General features: G+C 34.2%; 1 protein-coding gene across 2 annotated transcripts; it reads left to right on the top strand.

Moving 5' to 3' along the window:
* Positions 1-2,273: 2,273 nt before the first annotated feature.
* LOC123528566 (uncharacterized) lies at positions 2,274-14,042 on the top strand. 2 transcript variants are annotated; one of them, XM_045308377.2, is made up of 7 exons: positions 2,274-2,925; positions 3,445-3,493; positions 4,318-4,460; positions 7,017-7,292; positions 9,770-9,938; positions 12,489-12,582; positions 13,175-14,042. In XM_045308377.2, exons 1-7 carry the CDS (start codon positions 2,880-2,882, stop codon positions 13,766-13,768), a joined length of 1,371 nt encoding a protein of 456 aa, XP_045164312.2. In that variant the 5' UTR covers positions 2,274-2,879; the 3' UTR covers positions 13,769-14,042. The 2 variants fall into 2 exon arrangements, with proteins under 2 accessions (XP_045164312.2, XP_045164311.2); XM_045308376.2 differs by having other exon boundaries at positions 2,276-2,925; positions 12,486-12,582.
* Positions 14,043-19,802: the final 5,760 nt, after the last annotated feature.

Genomic DNA, 19,802 nt, shown 5'->3' with positions numbered 1-19,802 from the left:
TCAATTTCATGGACTGATACAGCCACAAAAGCTGAATTGAAAAGTAGTCCCACATGAATATAAGTACACAATCGTAGAATAGGAATACTGGCTCAGACTCTATGTCCTATAACTGTATCACTGTAATTTGTCATACTTCCTGCATTTGAATTTCTAATCTGAATTTTCTTACACAATATCAATGGGCATTTGCTGCAAGGGTGTATATAACTGGCCTTTAGGGATATTTTGCATGTGTTCTATAAGATTATCTTCACAGAAATAAGACATACATCAAAAAGATGGCTGTGATAGCGAGTTGAGATAAAACTTAGTGGCAATCCATTAATCTTAACACAAGAATTGTTTGGTTGCTATTAAGCCTCTTAGTGACGTTAATTTACATCTGACTTTGTTTTTCACTTCATTTTACAAAAAATATTTTAAAAAACCTAAAATTCTACGAGAATACAATAAACATATTTACTACAGTTGTCACATACAAGTACAGTTACTGTAAATATGAAATGACTTCACTGTTGCCTAACCGTTAGGTTAATGACTTTGCACGATTTTCAGTTACAATTAATGATTTACTTCAGGTATGTTTATAGCTCAGCATGACTTTGTGAAACAGTTGATCCTATGTGCTGTTGTTGTCTGCTTAATGAATGTTTTATATTTAATTTGTTATACATAAACATTGTTCATTATCTCATGTGTAAAAACTCATTTATTAAGAAATAAAAAATGAATAAAAATTTGAAAAGTCTCCCTTATTGTTAAATACACCCGTGAAATGGGACTATTAGGGGATCACCTGGGGCAGTGGTCGCCACACAGTTGGGGGTCAGCTGGCAGGTAGTTGGTTTTTGGCATCTAGAGCAATTGACCTCACATTAAGTTGAAAACTTCTTATCAAATGTTCAGGAAACTTGGCCATAATATTAATGTGCACATTATATCGGCCAAGTTCAGTAACCAGTTGGATCCTCCACGTCTCTCTCATCGCCCTTTAATAAATGGAAATTGTGAAAATAACAAGTGTCCACTCTATAACTTAAACATTTCTTATCCAGTGTTCATCAAACTTTCAAGTTCAATAAACAACTGACATTCCCAGTCACTTTGAATTATAGACCTTGAATTACATAAAAATTGTGAAAACTGACTGCCAGCTGAACACCTTAAGTAGTTCTTATCCAGTGTTCATGTGTACACAAGCATACTTCTGCAAAGTCATTACTTACAGATATCTTTGTCAAATCTCAGAGTTTGCTCGTGGAATTACTGGATAAAAATGACAAGTGGGTCTGCACGAAATGGTAGAGTGCTTAATTTGGAAGTTATATTTGCTGTGATCAGCATAATAGTTGTGGCCGTTGGTTACTGTATATGACGTGCCATGAGAAAACACATAGGGGCTGCGACCACATGGATCCGACAGCCTGCGCATCGCGCAGTCTGTAGCATTCCTAACGTTATCAATTCAATAGCTTTAAAGTGAACAGCATGGAGCTGACCAGATCAGATGTGCAGCTGTCGGATCATGTGTCCAAACATATGTTGGTTCTCTGGCACGGCTCATATCATGAATGTTGCATTATATAATTTACATTGTATTTCCTTCAGTGAATGTCTTAGATTTTAAAATATTTGAAAAACTAAGTACAAAAAGGGAGATAATTTTTTCTTTACTGATTTATTTAGAGGTATTTCTCTTTTTCAGTGTTCTTGAACATTTACATAAAGGTAAAGTAATAGAAGTTGACAATGTTCTCCCTATTTCTTTACCTGCCAGTAAGTGTGAATATTCAAGAGAAAGATAAAACTACTGAGGAAAAGCTGGAAAATCTTTAATTTCATGTTTTAGTGGACTCTGAAATGCACAGATAGATTATGTATAACATTCTAGCATATTCACTGTTTTCAGGGAGTTTATTGCAGAAGAACACTGATAAAGTGAAATACAGTGGCGATATATGACATTTTTGTGTCGATTCGCTGTAAAACCCAACTCACTCACTCACTCACTATAACTAAAAAAAAAGTACTGTAATAACCTATTTCACCCTTTCAACAATTGTTGTAAATCCTTAAGGCAAAATAAGTAAATTTAAGATGTAGTATGTACTACATCATTATGGTATCAAAACTACATGTTCAATCATTCAGTAAGTCATGGGGGAATGTCACATGTGTAACCGCATACTAGTAAAATAGAAACATACATGGACCAATCAACCAGTGTTAAACGTGCATCATTAAGTATAGGTATGTTTACGTCAAACAGAGATGGTCATTACCAACATGACTTTAATGTACGCCAGTTGTCGTATTTACCATCCATATATAGTGTCTGTGTCAGTTTAGTGTAAGATATCTAGTTAGTAAATGGGACAAATGAACAACCATCTGATGACCATCTTAAAGTGAGTTAAAGTATAACAGGATGTAATTGTGTGAGAGTTAGGCTATATCTTGCTACATCTTATCAGATGGAAAGTAATGTTTTTGACTGAAATGAAGTGCTACTTGAAATATTTGTATATCAACATCTTCTAACATGTGAATCACATTCGCTGGGAAACACTGGTGTAAAAATTCTCATTTGAAATCATTTGTGATTTTTACGTAGAGTTTTACAGTATAAATACTGAATGTAATAGACAACTGACTAACATACAAAATACAACAGGACATCTGATGGAGAAGATGATATATATCGAAGTATATATATAGGGAAAACAACACATTCACTGACCAATAATAAGTTCGGTAGAAACACATATACACAGATTTTTAGAGATAGAAAAAACAACATATTTTATGTTACAAGAAGAGATTAAGGATTTATATTAATAGATAAAGAAATTCAACAAAAGGCAACCTTACAGAAAATGAAGGCTACAGGCTTCTTACTGGTGCTGGCACCACTAGTGTTGTGTAAGTATAGTATACATGTCATCTGATGACTATGAATTATTTTTCAACTAAATTACCTGTCAAAACATTAATCAATTTATGTGATGTGCACCAGTTTTACTAAATATCAAAGCAAAACTCGTTCTATAAAAATGAATTATGACAGTTATAAAAAAATTGGCTCTACTTGTGAAGATTGCCAGTGGGGAAAATATACCAGCACATGAATTTTCTTCCAAACTTTCTATCAGATAAATGTAAATCTATGTCTTGATCATATAAGTTAATTATAATATCATCATGTATTATCGTATCACATCGTAATATAATTATGCCAAACACAATATAATATACTTAAATGTTACTGGAAATATATATATTTTGTACAATATAACTACATAACAGGAATATAAATGTATCAAAATATTTTTTGAGAGGATATTCTGTTATGATGTGTTATATAAATTCATCATCATGTATCATAACTGTGTTGTCGTATCATCATCATACAACCTCATTACATATTGAAATAAACTTCAGGTACAGGCACTGCAGCTAGACATGAGGACAGTGAGGGGGGCTTTTGCGGGTAAGTCCATTTGTTATTCCACATATTCGCTGAGAGGGCGGTTTCTGCAGGTAGGTCTATTTGTTATTCCACATATTGATACAGATGGTGGCCTCTACAGGTCAGCCCATTTGTTATTCCACATGTTGACAAAAAGAATTGTTCCTGCAGGTAAGTCCATTTGTTATTCAGTATACTGATAGAGATGGTGGCTTCTACAGATCAGCCCATTTGTTATTCCACATGTTGACAGAGAGAAATGTTTCTGCAGGTAAGTCCATTTGTTATTCACTATATTGATAGAGATGGTGGCTTCTACAGGTCAGCCCATTTGTTATTCCACATGTTGACAGAGAGAAATGTTTCTGCAGGTAAGTCCATTTGTTTTTCACTATATTATTCAATATATTGATAGAGATGGTGGCTTCTACAGGTCAGCCCATTTGTTATTCCACATGTTGACAGAGAGAAATGTTTCTGCAGGTAATTAGTCTATTTGTTATTCAATATATTGATAGAGATGGTGGTTTCTGCAGGGTAATACATATATTATTCTAGACTTTGCAATTTGAGCTAAAGGTGACCTATTAGCTAAACTTTTACCTGTTTACAGTTTTTACTTAATTAGTAACTGCAACTCACGTTCAAAGTATGTTATACAACACGTACATGATGTACTGGTTATGTTAAATGGAGTGAAATGAAACACTCAATGCTAATGGTGACAAAACAAGTGCATTATTAAAGTTGGTATATAAGAATAAGGGTCTTTCTAGAACTTAAATAACTGCAAGCTTAATATATAAAACTATAATAGTACCATAAGTAAACTGAATTTCTTGCAGGGTTGAATCTGTGGAGACAGAAACTCTTCTTAATTTACAAAGTGTGATCAATGGCTGTTTTGGTGATTCATTTGGCGGAGCTGTCCCAAACATCAACTTTTGTTATGCTGATGGAAGAATTAATTGTCCAGCTATAAAGAAAGGTATACATATTCATGACTGATTTTTTTTTCACAATTTATGTATGAGTTGTAGCTTGTATGATTGAAAAAAGTCTAAATGGAGCAATTGTCTAGTGGTTAAGGTGTGGGCTGCTAAACTCATGGGCCGAGGATTCAAGCCCCACTGGAGTCATGAACACGCTTTCTCATATGACACCAGTACTGGGTTTTCTAAGAAGCGGACACAGGAGTGGTTCAAATAAGCTTAACCTTTAGCCTGCAAATTTCTAAAACGGACTGGTCTATCATTAAATTTGGGCAATACCATTTATTATTTGAAGAGGTGTTCACTGAAAATTTACTGATTAGCGAACAGTACAGACCATGATCAGCATGCACTGTAATAAGTTTTACATCACAACTGAGTAAAATAAATTAAATGAAAGCTAAAATACATCTTCAAGATACTGTCACCAAACTGTTGACATAATTGACATAAGAATTCTGTTTCCTTGGAAACTGTAAAAGCTTTTAAATTTTATGCACTTGTTATTATACTGTAATCAAGTAAAAAATTTGCTGTATGCATAGCATTTTTTCATCACATATTTAGGCCTAAAAAAAATTCTTTGTTTCTGGTAACATGCTTAAAACAAGAGAGCCATGAAGGCCCTGTATCGTTCACCTGACCTACTGACCTAAAGATCATCAAGATTAACATTCTGACCAAGTTTCATTAAGATAGGGTCATAAATGTGGCCTCCAAAGTGTTCACTAGCTATTCCTTTAATTTGACTCTGTGACCTAGTTTTTGACCCGACATCACCCAGATTCGAACTTGACCTAAAGATCATCAAGTTTAACATTGTGACTAAGTTTCATGAAGATACAATCAGAAGTGTGGCTTTTAGAGTGTTAACAAGCTTTTCCTTTGATTTGACCTAGTGGCCTAGCTTTTGACTCCACTTGACCCAAATTTAAACTTGACCTAAAGACCATCAAGATTAACATTCTGACCAAGTTTCATTAAGATAGGGTCATAAATGTGGCCTCTAAAGTATTAACTAGCTTTTTCTTTGATTTGACCCGGTGACCTAGTGTTTGACCCGACATCACCCAGATTTGATCTTGCCCTAAAGATCATCAAGTTTAACGTTCTGACTAAGATTCAAGAAGATACATCATAAATGTGGCCGCCAGAGTTTTAACAAGATTTTCCTTTGATTTGATCTGGTGGCCTAGTTTTTGACCCCACCTGACCCAAATTTATACTTGACCTAAAGACCATCAAGATTAACATTCTGACCAAGTTTCATTAAGATATGGTCATAAATGTGGCCTCTAAAGTGTTAACTAGCTTTTTCTTTGATTTGACCCGGTGACCTAGTTTTTGACCCGACATGACCCAGATTCGAACTTGACCTAAAGATCATCAAGTTTAACATTCTGACTACGTTTCATGATGATACAGTCATAAATGCAGCTTCTACAGTGTTAACAAGCTTTTCCTTTGACTTGACCTGGTGACCTAGTTTTTGATCCCAGATGACCCAATATCAAACTTGTTTAAAATTTTATTGAGGACAACACTTTGACCAAGTTTCATTAAGACTGGGCCAAAATTGTGACCTCTAGAATGTTAACAAGCTTTTCCTTTGATTTGACCTTGTGACCTACTTTTTGACCCCAGATAACCCAATATCAAACTCGTCCAAGATTTTATTAAGGGTAACATTCTGACCAAGTTTCATTAAGATTGAACCAAAAATGTGACCTCTAGAGTGTTAACAAACTTTTCCTTTGATTTGACTTGGTGACCTAGTTTTTGACCCCAGATGACCCAATATCAAACTCACCCAAGAATTTATTAAGGGTAACATTCTGACCAAGTTTCATTAAGATTGGGCCAAAATTGTGACCTCTAGAGTGTTAACAAGCTTTTCCTTTGATCTGGCCTGGTGACCTAGTTTTTGACCCCAGATGACCCAATATCAAACTCATCCAAGATTCTATTGAGGGTAACATTATGACCAAGTTTCATTAAGATTGGGCCAAAAATGAGACCTCTAGAGTGTTAACAGCTAAATTGATGACGACGGATGACGGATGGACGGACGGACGACGACGGACACAGGGCGATCACAAAAGCTCACCTTTGAGCACAGGTGAGGTAAAAATTAGGGTAGGTAGGTTGGAAAATTTTTTTTGGGGGAATTTAGGGAGACTTTTCGGAAATTATCTTTATGCCAAAAAATGAATACAAATAAGGGGGTTATGCCTTTGGAGCATCAGTAAGTTGATTTCTAACATCAATGACCATGTTTAAAGCATAAAAAGTGCAGTTTTGCAACTTTTTGTTAAAAAAATGAAAAAAATATTCTCCAAGGCCATAAAAACATTTAGGGTCAGGCCAAAACTTTAGGGTAGGCCGGGATACAAGAAACAAAGAGTGTTTTTTTTACGCCTTATTGTATTAAAACTAACAATTATTCTATTTTCAGTCCTCTGGTATTTACATTTAAATTATCATGCAAAGCTTCTAATAGACTAGGCTGAACTGTATCAAAGTAAAAAAGAATATTTAAATATGTTTTTCAGTTCTGAAAATTATTCCAAGTTGCAATTACTGTGATAATACAGCCAGAGACACAGAAAAGTGCTACTTTCAGCAAAAGACTCAAACCCAATGCTCCATTAACCATTTCATTAGCAAACTTAAATGTGTGAAGGAATTTGGAAAATGTAAGCACAAAATACTCTCTCACGATGGTTTTCGTGAAGTCACAACAATTGAACCCACAACCATTGATTCACAAGAGGAAATTTCCACACCTGTTACAGAATTTGCTAAATATGGCTATGACAGAGACAAAGGTACATTTTTATTTTTAAGTCCAGGCAAGAATTTAGTAAAAATACTGTATATTTTAGCAAAAATTATCCCAACTAGGCATTAATTTTGTGTTCTTAAAGTGTCAGACTTGAACTTAAAATTGATGATCATTCTTATAATAAATAATACAGTCGATCTGCGTCACTTTTTTTCTAAATGTATCTCCATGACATTCTTAAACAATCAAGAACATGATTTTTAGATAATTGGTTTAAAAACTCTTAGACTTTGAACACTGAGTTTTCATATTGGGAGACTGCAGAAAATCACAATTTTAATCACATGTTTAATGTATACATGTACTTAGATAAAAGTTTACACTGCAAAATTTAATGAATATTTTCATAGTTGTAAATTTTATTCTAAAGAAATTGGCCTCAGGATCGTGCGACAAGTGAAAACAGAAAAAAAAATTTAAGGTACCAGGAAATGAATGCTATATTTCTTAAGAAAGCTTTGAAACTTAATAACTGACAGACTATATGTTATGGAAACACATGAGATTATTAGTTGTTTTTACTAATTTTTACAATGAAAATCGAAAAGCATTTGTAATGCTTTACTCAAGGCAAACTGCCTTAATTATAGATATCTATATTTAATGGATTAAACACATAATCCTCTGTGGCAGTGTTGGTAAAGACAGTGGAAAAGTTTTTATTTCGGCCGCGGCCCAGGTTTGTTTCCCGACGCGGGCATCTTTTTTTTTCTTGATTTGACATTGTTAAGATAGTTCAGAAACAAAAACTCATATTCTAATGTTAATAATATGACCAAACTTCCATTTTAAAGAAAGATAATTTTAGCCAAAATATGGAGGTCAGTGCCTTTAAGTCGCAGGATCAAATAATATGTATACAGGTCTCACTTGTACATATTTTGAACCTTAAATTTGTTTGACTTTATAACATTTTTGGAAGCTGCTTTTTACTTACTGCTAACAGATTTTGTTACTAACTTTTAATCTGTAGCAAAAAAAAGCTAGTTTGATAGATTAGCATTGACGTATAGTCACATTAAATTGTAAAATATCATATAGCAAACTTATGTTATTTGTACAAAAATAACCTGTCTAAGTGGGTCTTCCTTTTTCCACTTCAAAATTGACAAATTGGTCATTTTTTCTCCATCTTGTCATTTCAAATTGAAATGATGTCAGTTACCCATTTAGGCTATTATTCAGCTGTCAGCCTGTACATAATGTATTTCGCATGATTGCATTTTACCCTTCAGGGATGAGGAAATTTCTGCTTTCCCTATTCAAGTGATAAATAAGGTGTCCCATTGGGACCATTAAATTAAGTAAAGTAGAAACAAAGAAACAACCATAGTGAAAAGTCTTTTCACATCATTGTTTCAGTTTTTGATAAATAAAAATTTATTCCTGTAATCAGATGTTTAGAAATTTACCATACTAACAATATTCCTCGTACTTTGATTTAGATTGGTTCGTGAAGATTTGTCGCAAAAGACACTTATTGGCTAAAACCTTTTACCTGTAATATAACCAAACTGAAAATACCTGCAAAATGTGCAAGAGGTTCCATCAGGGAACCATGGTAGACCTCTGGTATGCGCGATTGCTTTTCACTGTCTTACTTCCAATTTTTTGCTGTTGCTGTTAAACTTTTCAGTTGTTCTAGAGATCATCAAGATAATCATTCTGTACAAGTTTGTATCAAATCAAAGCATAAATGAAATCTCTATATGGCTGAAATGGCCAAAATAGAAAATTTTGCCCCTTTCAGGGGCAGTAACCCTAGAACCCATGATGGAATCTAGCCGGTTTTCAAAAGGAATCAAGATCTTATTGTGACTTAAGTTGTATGTAAGTGTGGTTAAAATCGATGTAAAATGTCACTTCTGTTGTGTTCACAAGGTAAAAATTAACAAATTGTAACTCTTTCAGGTGTCAGTCAGGGGCCGTAACTCCGAAACATATAATTGGATCTGACGGATTCATCATGGAATCCAAGATCTATTGTTGTTTAAGATATTTTGCAAGTTTGAATCAAATCAAACCATAAATGAAGTCTCTATATTATAACTGCAAAAGCCAAAATAGCAAATTTTGGCCCCTTTAAGGGGCCATAACTCTGGAACCCATGATGGGATCTGGCCAGTTTTCCAAAGGAACCAAGATATTATGACAATACAAGTTGTGTGCAAGTTTGATTAAAATCAATTGCAAAATGTAATCTATCGTGTTCACAAGCCAAAATAGCAAATTTTCTCTCGAACTCATGATTGGATCTGGCCAATTTTCGAATGGAACCGAGATATTATACCAATACAAGTTTGATTACATTTGATTGCAAAATGTGGTCTCTATCGTGTTCACAAGAAATTGTGAATGGATGACGGACAATCACAAAAGCTCGCCTTGTCACAACGTGACAGATGAGCTAATAAAAACCTGAAAGTACTGCATGTCTTAAAAATACTTATTATATTTCAGGGAAACCAGACCGTAGACGTGACCATGACTGTGCGCCGTGTGATTGCAGTCAGTCTGAGAAGAAAGCTGGAGTTTCAGTGGGTGTGACAGTGGGACTGCTGTTTCTGGGTGTGGTCATTGGTGCAATAGTGACAGCAGTAATCTGTATCTGTGTTCCATCTCTACATAGGTAAATTATAAGTTTTGGTATGTACTGAAGGGCAGTGAAAAGAGGGAAGAGGTGGAGAGAGAGAGAGATATGCAAAACAAAATATTAAAAGAAACTGAATTAACTACCATTCAACAACTTCTACCCAGTGCCTTATAGGGATCACACACAAAGATGGCATAGCTCATGTTTTCAGAAATTCATATTTGATGAATTATTTTTTATTGTTAAAGTCGACCCATTTTTCCTAAAAATCAAATCTACCATCTCTGTATCTTTTCTATACGAATAAGGTAGAAGAAGAAAATGGAAGGTTAAATGTAAATTGCTTATCAGTTGAATTTTGATCAAGAAAACTCCTTAAGGGACCATACACCTTGTTACAAAGAGCTCACATCACCTTGATTGTTTAAGCTACTGGTCAAATTCTGAAACTGTTCATGTTTGACCGATGCTGTAAAGACTACATTTTTGCAAAGACATGAGCAGTAGTATGCCATGTTTTGATGATCCCTAGCAGAGCTGGTGGAAGACAAAATCTTGATCAAGCTTTATTTTACAAATACATTTAACATTTCAAGTAAGGTGTTAAGTTATCTTCCATCAAGTGATTGTTCATTTCTTTCTGTTTGATTCACCAGTATTTCCTTAATTCTCTTTAATACACCATATTACCAATGCCATAGTCATTCTAAAGAAGTCAAGAACAGTGTAATAGGATTTTTATATTTTTAGTTTGTCACATTTTAATTTGAATTTATTTTTAAAAAGGATTTTGATAGGTTATTTTTCTGTTGTAATGAACAATTAATTACAATTCTGTCTACATAAATTTTGTTTTCTTATACTTAAAGTTTAAACAAGAGGGCCAAGATGGCCCTAGGTTGCTCACCTGATAAACATACCATAACAGTGTAAACATGTTTGACATAGTGATTTCATGGAAACAAATATTCTGACCAATTTTCATTAAGATTGGATCAAAAATGTGGTCTCTTAAGTGTAAACAAGCATTTTCTTCAATTTGACCTAGTGACCTAGTTTTTGAGCTAAGATGACCTATATTCGAATCTGACCTAGATTTGATGAAGGCAATCATCCTGACTAAATTTCATCAACCTCGATTAAAAAATACAGCCTCTATTGCATACAAAACTTTTTTCTTTGATTTGACCTAGTGACCTAGTTTTTGATCCCCGATGACCCATATTCAAGCTTGACCTAGATTTTATCAAAGCAATCATTCTGACCAAAATTCATGAAGATCAATTAAAAAAAATACGGCCTCTATCGCATACACAAGGTTTTTCTTTGATTTGACCTAGTGACCTAGTTTTTGACCCCAGATGACCCATTTTCAAAACTGGCCTAGATTTCATCAAGGTTATCATTCTGACCAAAATTCATGGAGATAAAATGAAAAATACAGCCTCTATCGCATACACAAGGTTTCTTCTTGATTTGACCTAGTGACCTAGTTTTTGACCCCAGGTGACCCATTTTCGAACTTGGCCTAGATTTCATCAAGGTAATCATTCTGACAAAATTTCATGAAGATCAATTGAAAAATACAGCCTCTATCGCATACACAAGGTTTTTCCTTGATTTGACCTAGTGACCTAGTTTTTGACCCCGGGTGACCAATTTTCGAACTCGGTCTAGATTTCATCAAGGTAATCATTCTGACCAAAATTCATGGAGATAAAATGAAAAATACAGCCTCTATCGCATACACAAGGTTTTTCCTTGATTTGACCTAGTGACCTAGTTTTTAACCCCAGGTGACCCATTTTCGAACTTGGCCTAGATGTCATCAAGGTAATCATTCAGACAAAATTTCATGAAGATCAATTGAAAAATACAGCCTCTATCGCATACACAAGGTTTTTCCTTGATTTGACCTAGTGACCTAGTTTTTGACCCCAGATGACCCATTTTCGACTCTGCATAGATTTCATCAAGTAATCTTTTCTGACCAAATTCATGAAGATCATTTGAAAAATACAGCCTCTATCGCATACACAAGCTAAATGTTGACGGACGACAGACGACGGACGCCGGACATCGAGCGATCAAAAAAACTCACCTGAGCATTGCTCAGGTGAGCTAATAAAAAACCAAAAAAAACATGGATCATCATAAACCTTTTTTAAAAATAAATACTAAAACTACCAAATAGCATTGTCTTACTTCAAAACTATTTTTCCAGCAGTGTCTTATAATTATGTGTTTAGAATACATTATCGGATAGATATGGCAATGAAAATTGACAAACAGGTACTGTATTTGAGGCCCTTTGACATTGTTTTAGGTCCTTTTTGCAATATTTTCATTTATTTGTACATTGAAAATGTACATGTTTTATAACAATTTCACTAGTGGTATTTCTTTTAGAAATGTGTTACACATAATAATTATTACTAACAAAACAAACATATAGCAACAAAATTTGAAAAAAAACAAACATAAAATACAATGTAGCTTATAAAAGCATTCTTATTTCATAATACTTAATTTTCAACATGACATTAATACAATAGAAGAAAAATGAATATTTCAATATTTCAGCAGGACAAGCATATTGGGAGGAAAAATGAGGAAAGGTTTCAAGAAATCAACATCCAGGGAGGACAAATATCAAGCACAAGAAAATATAGACCCATCTGTATGTCATATTGTCTATATAATTATACATATTTATATATACATATCACAGATAATTTAATGTATGTTTAGCACTAGAACTATGGTTAAATGCTGTATTATGCAGTATTATACTAAGACAGTGCCACTTCAGAAACAACAAACCTGTCCAATCTACCATTTTACTGCAATAGCCCCATAAAACCTAGTGTATAACAACTTAGTGTAGTAAAGAAATCACAATAGACAGTCAATCTTGTATTAAGCTGCCAGCCAAGGCAGCACCAGACAAGCTGCTTAGGACAAGTTAGAATCAGAACAAGAAAATCAGTTTTAGAAATTAGCTGACTGGCTTTTAAGGTGAAATACAGTGTTTCATATTGGTGACTGGTTCAACTGTTTCTCAGTACATCATGAAGTTTTGAAAGAGACAGTCACCTAAATTGTTGAAAATATTAGGTTTGACTATTTTGTGCCTATTTAGAGAAATGGTTTTACTATGTTCCATATTCATATATCAAAGTTTGTCAAGCAGATGCAGTAATTCAGAGACTCTTGTAAAATTTCCCATTAAAATGCCACCGTCATTGAAGATTGTTCTTGTTCTATTACAGGTGACAGATAACACACTCCCAGTTGAAACAACCATCAATTACCCTGTTGTTCCTTCAGCCCCAGCTGCTCCAGCTGCTTCCAATCAGACTAGATACCACACTCTAGGTGGAATGTCAAATAACAGAGACTCTCATATGTATTCTGGGCTACAGCCTGAGTCTCCTGAATACTTTGAGCCAATAGGAGACAGTGACAAGTACCAGTCTCCAGAGAATCAGCCAATGAAAGGTCCTAAAACAGTTATGTCACCAGTTTACCAAGAATTCACTGACAATGTTATTTCAAGTGCAGGGAATAATCATTCAAAGCATAGTGCTAACAACGACAATCAAAATTCTGTATCACAAAATCAGCCAATCAGAAGCACTGACACAAATGCTGATGCAACCAATCATAATTATTTTGTCTTAGAGCCACAGAATAAGGCTAACAATTCAAATCTTCCAGCCAATGAAAGGCCAGTATCAGACCATCAGTACTTTGTTCTGGAAGAACAGAAGGGACAGCAAGCATCAGATTATAGTGAAATTCCAAGTGAAACTGATAAAAATTATCATGATTATTTTGTGCTGGAAAAAGAGCAAAAGGAATGAAAAATTCATTAAAACCATAATGTTTTGAGATATACATGTTGACGTGCTGCTAGGCAGCTGTCAAATTATTTTATGGCAAAATCAAATTCACTGCAGACAGTGTTAACATTGCACATGTTTTCAGCTGTATAAAATACTAGTCCAAGTGTCCAAAAGACTTGCAAGCAGTTGTTTTATCTTATAGATTATGCTTAGTAAAATCAGCATTATCTGACAATATGTGAAATCAAAACTTAAATGACAAAGTCTCCAATAAAAAATACACTCACTGAAACACGATTATTTTATTTTATCCATGGTAGATATAGTGATATATAGAGCTTATTCTACAACAATTTTCCAGTTGCAAGCTAACAAAATTATGAAAACTGCACCCTCTTAAATGAGAAATATCCTAATTATTCCTGTTGATACAAGGTAAAAGATATGGTTGTTATATAATCATAAGAAAATTAATTCTTCATCCACAGTTTCACATGAATCTCACTTTAAAAACAACAAACTGATTGCTAAACATTGCTGAATCAACAGTGTTATCATGAAACATCATACAAGAATCTTTCACTGGTTGTGGGTAAAGATGGGAATATCTGGCACGAGGGTAAATGTTTAGGTGGTAACGAGGCTCCTGCCAAGTTTCCGCCTAAACAGTTACCCGAGTGCCGGATATTCCCATCTTTAACCGCTGCCAGTGATTGATTCTTTTTCTTGCATGCCTTATTCTTCAATTCGTAGAAGATATAAAGAAAAATGAAGGCTTTTCTTTAAGGTGCTATTTTGTTATAGTAGCATATGAATTTACGCATTCATTCATAAATTATATCCCACGAGTCATCTTACACCCAGGGGTGTAAGATGAGTTTTTCTAGCACTGGAAAAGCATGGGAAAATCCTGTCCGGCATGCAAGAATAACTTTTCTTATATTTCATTCCACAATTTTTCAAAAGTTTAGTAAAGTAATGGATCTATTTAAAACAACTGATCATGTATACTTATTTACGCTCCCCAAGTGCTTAAAATACTGGTTAGATTTTCACAGGAGGTATTTTCCTATCTTGGTTGCCAAATAAAGATAACAGTTATTTTAGCATAATAATAATAAAATGCCAGAGGAATGATACAAGTATAAGAACTATTGTATTATATTTGTCCAATACAATGTATTTGCAGCAACAATTCGATGGGTCAGTGCAACACGGTCGTAACTCATTTTTTGAAAACTTTACAGGAGAAGCAAAAAATATTTTGTATTCAAATGATGTAATGAAAAAAAAATACAATCTATATTATTTCTATCAAATAACAATAATAACTACGATACTATGGGGAAAAAATGTCAGAAAAATGTTCACTGAGGAGTTATTTGAAAGTTTTCCAGTACGACATGTTGCGCTGAAATGTGTGGAAATTTTGTCAAAAACTTAGTGCACCAAGGTCGTAACTAAATGATAACAAATAATTTATTAGAGATAATTCATAACAGAGATGTTTATTCAAAAGACTATTAATTCAATATTTTAAAGCATATCCATTTATCTTTTTCTGTACTTTCATTGACTTGTTTTATTCGCAAAAATGTCAGAAAAAATCATATAATATGTAGAAATAAGAATGTACTACTACAAAAACACACTTTAAATTATTAAAAGTATTTTACAGTAAAAGACAGTAAGGCTTGACTTGGCCCAAGATATTTGCATATTTTACTGAATGTAGGCACTGAGAGTTTTAGTATTCAATGAGTTTCTTATTATACAGTAAATGGACATTATAAGATCTTGATGGTCAAGGTACTTGATATTTTACTGAATTTAGGCACTGGGAGCCTTTATGGTCAAACTTATTTCATTATTTTAAAAGTAAATGGACAATAGAAGCTTGACTGGTCCAAAATATTTACTGTTGTACTGAATATAGGCTGTGAGAAACTTTTATGGTCAAAGTTATTTCAGTATTTTTCAGTAAATGGACAATAAGTGCTTGACTGGTCCAAGGTACTTGAATATTTTACAGTAAGTAGACACTGAGTGTCTTTAAAGTATAAGATATTTGCATATTTTATGAATATAGGCATATGAGCCTTTAAGGTCTTAAGGTATTTGAATATGTCTGTGTCAGTTATTAGATTTTCATCAAGAAATATGCACCGGTTCTGCAGCATAAATAATGTATGCAATAGGAGCACAATACTATTCTGCAAAAGAACATGTGCATGCTTCTTGATACAAGTCTAAAAGTCTTTTTATTACATAAAATCTACACTTAAAAAAAATTACAATGGTATAAATTTGCTCTTTAGCTTGAGTAAAACTGAAAATGTTTTTAATTAAAAAAACATGATAAACACAGCAACACAGTCACAGAAATAAACATCAAAAATGATGCCTACACCTGATGTAAAATTTTAATGTCAGTATGGTCTGTTCTGGAAAATTTTGTAATATATGTATGAAATGGCAGCCTCTGATGCATATTTTTTGTCTAAATTTTCAGGTATTAAAAGGGTCCCCACCTCCTGTTAGGTTGGTAAAGGGGAGTCTCCCTCTGGAATATAGGTATAAAATGGAAGGCCCCTAGTGCCTTTTTGGGTAAAAACTTGGGAACATGATGGATACCTCCCTCCTGTTAAGGGGGTCAGGTTGGGTCTCTCCCTGGATTTTATTTTAATATAGATATGAAATGGTGGCTTCGGGTGCAATTGGGTTTAAATGTAAAGGTAGAGAAGGGGATATAAAGGTAGAGAAAGGGGGTTTAAAGGGTTTCCCCTAGAAATATTTTAAAAATAAATTTTGAATACTGGCTTCTTGTGCATTTTTGGGTCTGAATTTTGAGGTACAAGAGGTTAGCCCTCTCTACTGTTAGCGAGACTCAAGTGAGGAGAGAGGGGAGTGGCTCTCCCCTGGAAATTTCTGTAATTTAGGTATGAAATGGTTGCCTCTTGTGCATTTCTGGGTCTAAATTTTGAAGTATAGGAGGGGATAATCCTTCCGTTTGGTAAATACCTCCTTCTTATTTGGGGAGGGGGAAAGGGTCTCCTCCGGAAGTTTTGAAATTTAGGTATGAAATAGAGCTATTTTGAGAAAAGCGCATGTCTCCCCCCAAATGCCAAATCATCTGAATAGTAGTATAAGATCGGACGAGCAAATGTTTTAAGCGTAAACCCTACACCCTATTTATTCTTAATTCCCTGTCAGACTTCCAGTGCTTTGTTATCAAAAACAACCCAATCAGACTTTCAGAGCTTTCATCAAACCTAATCAGACTCCAGTGCTTTGATTATCAAATACAATCCAATCAACTTCAGTGTTTGTTTATCAAAAAAACATGTTTCAAGGGGCCCTACTTCCAAGTGCCTGGGGTATTTGGTAGTTATCAAACTTGGCTGAGGACTTTTTGGCCCACTTTTTTTCAAGTTTGGGGAAGAATTGGATGGAAACTGTTCGACTTAAGAGTGGGACAAGATTTTGATAGACGGATGGATGGACAGACAGGAGTAAATCAATAGTCTTTCCCCCCACACAGTGGTGTGGGAGACTTAATAATGGCCTCTAGTGCATTTTTCGTTCAATATGTTGAGGTATAGAGGGGATACTTCCCTCCTGTTATGGGCTCAGGAGCATCTCCCCTCCTGGAAATTTTGAATGCAGGCATGAAATGGTGGCCTCTGGTGCAGTTTTGGGTCTATATATTGAGAAAATATTATTTTGTTTACATGCAAAACTTTCAGAGCTTTCAGAGCTTTCATACAACCTAATCAGACTTCCAGTGCTTTGATTATCAAATACAATCCAATCAGACTTTCAGTGCTTTGTTTATCAAAAACCAATGTTTCAAGGGCCATACTTCCAAAGTGCCTGGGCTGATTTGGCTAGTTATCAAACTTGGCTGAGGACTTTTTGGCAAACACATTTTTTTTAAGTTTGGGGGGATTGGATGAGAACTGTTCGACTTAAGAGTGTGGACAAGATTTTGATAGACGGATGGATGGACAGACAGGGAGTAATCAATATGTCTCCCCCCACCAGGGTGTGGGAGACATAATAAAGGCCTCTAGTGCATTTTTCATTCTATATGTTGAGGTTTAGAGGGGATACTTCCCTCCTGTTATGGGCTCGGGAGCATCTCCCTCCTGGAAATTTTTAATGCAGGCATGAAATGGTGGCCTTGGTGCAGTTTTGGGTCTATATATTGAGAAAATATTATTTTGTTTACATGCAACTTCGATGAGTTTAAGTCACTGGGGGGTATAGGGGGGGCACGGGCTCCTTGGCCATGGCCCTTGATCAGCCAGGCCTTCGTTTGGTGTTTTGCAACATAAAATCAAGTAAATCATTCATTTTAAAATTTTAAAAGTAAATGCTGGTCAATTTATTTATGTTTTAGTGGTTTAACGACTTATACAAATATTCGATATACCAACAAAAAACTTCTATATATCCAAATAAAACTTATCAGAATACGAGCTTTGCAAGCAGAAGTCATGCTTCACTTATAGTACAGAAAAATTTCCACCTTTAATAAATCCCATTTTGTATTTTGCACAATTCATGGAAATATGCATACAAAAGGAAAATGTTATTTCATTGTTATCTTTCACAGTTTTACATGAAACTTGCATAAAAAGGGAAAATTTATTTAATAATTACAAGTATAGAAAGGTGCCTTTTTTCCTCTTAAATTAGTCAAAACATTTTGAATATGTCTTCTGATGCTAAAAAATATTGAATTTGGAAAGAAGTTTTGCTGAGAAATAGTTAACAAGAGTATTTTTTTTAACAGAGTAAGTGTTTTGGTAAAATCCTAAACATGTTGGGTCAATAAATTCTTAACATCACTTTTTCATTGATAAAATATGAAATATAGTAACAACATTAATTTTGTGTATAAATACCTTTTCTAAGTTGTTTAAAAACAAAAATCATCCTTATTTATCATTTAACTATTGTAATATGTTACACTTTGTGAGTTACAACCATGTTGCACAGAAATTTTAAAGTGAAATAGCATACTAACTCTGTGCAACAAAGACGTATGTTGAGTTATGACCACGTTGCACTGACTGGAAGTGTCTTCCTGAGATACAACCTTTTGACAATTTTACTTTTTTCACTTTAATTTTAAGAATGTGATATAGATATTTTAACAAGTGATGTATTTATGTTAAATAAGGCAAATTATGTAAAAAAGTGTATTTGGTAAAAAAATCAAGTTACGACCATGTTGCACTGACCCATCGAATTATATATTTAGCCAAAATTGATTAGAAATGCAAGTTTGTAAAATTACAATTACCTCAATTTGCCATTATACTTGTTTTGAATTAAGACAGAGAGGAAATAAATGAAGTTGGAAACTACAGTCAAATTTAAAAGTTTAATTACATGCTTTTCAGCGAATTATCAGATAAATTTTTCACTAGTAAGAACCTATAAAATATGCATATTTAGTCAAGACATGAAATAACAAGACGACCATGATGGTCCTGAATCGCTCACCTCTTCCCACATGACCCAGTTTTGAGTATGACATTTGACATAGTGACCTAGTTTTTGAGCTCATGTGACCCAATTTTGAACTTGACCTATATATTATTAAGAAAACAAGAGGACCATAATGGTCCTGAATCGCTCACCTGTCCCCACATGACCCAGTTTTGAACTGAATATGACGTCATTTTTTTCTATTATTTGACACAGTGACCTAGTTTTTGAGCTCATGTGACCCAGTTTTGAACCTGACCTAGATATCATCAAGATAAAAATTCTGACCAATTTTCATGAAGATCCATTGAAAAATATGGCCTCTAGAGAGGTCTCAAGGTTTTTAATTATTTGACCTACTGACCTAGTTATTGATGACACATGACCCTGTTTCGAACTTGACCTAGATATCATCCAGGTAAACATTCTGACTAATTTTCATGAAGATCCATTCAAAAGTATGGTCTCTAGAGAGGTCACAAGGTTTATCTATTTTTAGACCTACTGACATAGTTTTTGACCACAGTTGACCCAGTTTCGAGCTTGACCTAGA

Source organism: Mercenaria mercenaria, chromosome 13 (assembly GCF_021730395.1).
Source record: "Mercenaria mercenaria strain notata chromosome 13, MADL_Memer_1, whole genome shotgun sequence".
NCBI classification, from domain to species: Eukaryota; Metazoa; Mollusca; class Bivalvia; order Venerida; family Veneridae; genus Mercenaria; species Mercenaria mercenaria.
Note: the sequence above shows the minus strand (reverse complement) of the source record. Positions and strands in the feature narration are given on the sequence as shown.

Bases quoted from the DNA above. Each gene is read 5' to 3' on its own strand.
- LOC123528566 (XM_045308376.2), top strand. From the start codon at position 2,880: ATGAAGGCTACAGGCTTCTTACTGGTGCTGGCACCACTAGTGTTGT. The intron at 2,926-3,444 runs GTAAGTATAGTA...AATAAACTTCAG, and splicing joins GCTGGCACCACTAGTGTTGT to GTACAGGCACTGCAGCTAGA. The intron at 4,461-7,016 runs GTATACATATTC...TATGTTTTTCAG, and splicing joins TTGTCCAGCTATAAAGAAAG to TTCTGAAAATTATTCCAAGT.